The 1,443-nt window shown below is 48.8% G+C and overlaps 1 protein-coding gene across 3 annotated transcripts in view; it reads right to left on the bottom strand.

Annotated features, from left to right (window-relative positions):
• The window catches only part of ak8 (adenylate kinase 8), a 12,489-nt gene that overhangs the window by 3,049 nt on the left and 7,997 nt on the right, over positions 1–1,443 (bottom strand). For all 3 annotated transcript variants that reach the window (XM_014022800.1, XM_014022801.1, XM_014022802.1), the window contains 4 exons: positions 973–1,054; positions 789–860; positions 522–677; positions 43–165 (listed from right to left, as the gene is read on the bottom strand). In XM_014022800.1, the coding sequence (XP_013878254.1) occupies positions 43–165; positions 522–677; positions 789–860; positions 973–1,054 (433 nt within the window). The remainder of the gene's footprint in view (positions 1–42; positions 166–521; positions 678–788; positions 861–972; positions 1,055–1,443) is intronic.

The raw sequence follows: 1,443 nt of genomic DNA, 5'->3' as shown, positions 1-1,443 counted from the left end.
TGTGTGTGTGTGTGTGTGTGTGTGTGTGTGTGTGTTGTGTACCATTAACCATCTTGTAATTCTCAGACAGCAGACGGGCCTGAAGGCTCTTCCCGGAGCCAGGTGGACCCAGCAGGAGGATTCTGGGAGTTCTGGAGTAATGACGAGTTTGGACCAATGCCAGAGCTGAGGACACACACAAAAACATACACATAACACACACATAAACACACACATAAACACACACATAAACACACACAGAAACACACACATAAACATAGACATAAACACACACAAACATAGACATAAACACACACATAAACATAGACATAAACACACACAGAAACATAGACATAAACACACATAAACACACACAACGCACACAGAAACAACACTGCAGTTTCCTTTCGTTGTGTTTTCTCATGCTGTGGCGGCCATCTTGATTTGTTGATCAGCTCCAGACTTTGGGCGTCTCTAAAGTTCTGAGGATCTGAGGAGAACAGGCTTCCAGCAGGAAGTCGGATCAGAACCAGCATCAGTACCTTGATGGTAGACGTCAGTGTGAGGCTGGTCTGCGTTGATGACCCCCAGGACGTGCTGATAGGCTGACCTCAGACCTGTGACCTCACAGCGGTAGCGCTGCAGCTCGGCCAATAGCTGCTCCTCTGAGAGGCCACGCCCCCTCTCCAGACGTTGAGCTGTGATATCATCAGATGGCCAGATGAAGGTCTCATGGGAGACATTTGCAGACAGGAAGTGATGTAATGAGTGGGTTGTGTTGTGTTGTAAGTGGACCGAGCCGGACTCACCTCCTGTCAGGGAGTCCAGGAGCCTCCCCTGGGCCCTCTGCAGCAGGACCTCTTCAGGAGCCTCCAGCATCACTGCAGGAACAACAGGGTCAGGGTCAGACCCTGACCCTGTTGTTCCTGCAGGGTCAGGGTCTGAGCAGAACCAGGACAGGAAGTCAAAACTCAGAGGGGGTCAGGTTCTCACCAACATGGTCTGGGATGATCCCGACTTGTTGGAGGAGCAGAACCTGAAGACGGGTCTGAGGGATCCCCTCCAGGACCCAGCCCTGAAACACAACCAGGTCGTGGGGGGTGGGGGGGCTACAGTTAGGTTACTGGTGGTCTTATTTCCTGGTGTTAATTTCTGGTCTTATTTTAAAAACAGGAAAATCATCCCGAGCTGTAATTAGTTAAGTAATTATTATTCCTCTCGTATTTTTTTCCTGATGACCTAATTTTTTTGTTTTACATCATTCAGTATTTATTGTATCAGGTGAGTGGAGAGACAGGTGTAGATTTAATGTGACAGCAGCAGCCAGCGTCCTGATGGGAGCTGTCAATCATCCTCCATCACACAAACACACGGCAGATAAAAGAGTCTCTCTGACAGTCCCTGGTGTTCGTCTGATGCGTTTAGCCTGCAGCCAAAAACAGCCAATAGCAAATCAAAGAAACC

The sequence above is a fragment of the Austrofundulus limnaeus genome, unplaced genomic scaffold (genome assembly GCF_001266775.1).
Source record: "Austrofundulus limnaeus strain Quisiro unplaced genomic scaffold, Austrofundulus_limnaeus-1.0 Scaffold343, whole genome shotgun sequence".
Lineage (NCBI taxonomy): Eukaryota > Metazoa > Chordata > Actinopteri > Cyprinodontiformes > Rivulidae > Austrofundulus > Austrofundulus limnaeus.
This window is presented reverse-complemented; position numbering and strand designations above follow the sequence as displayed.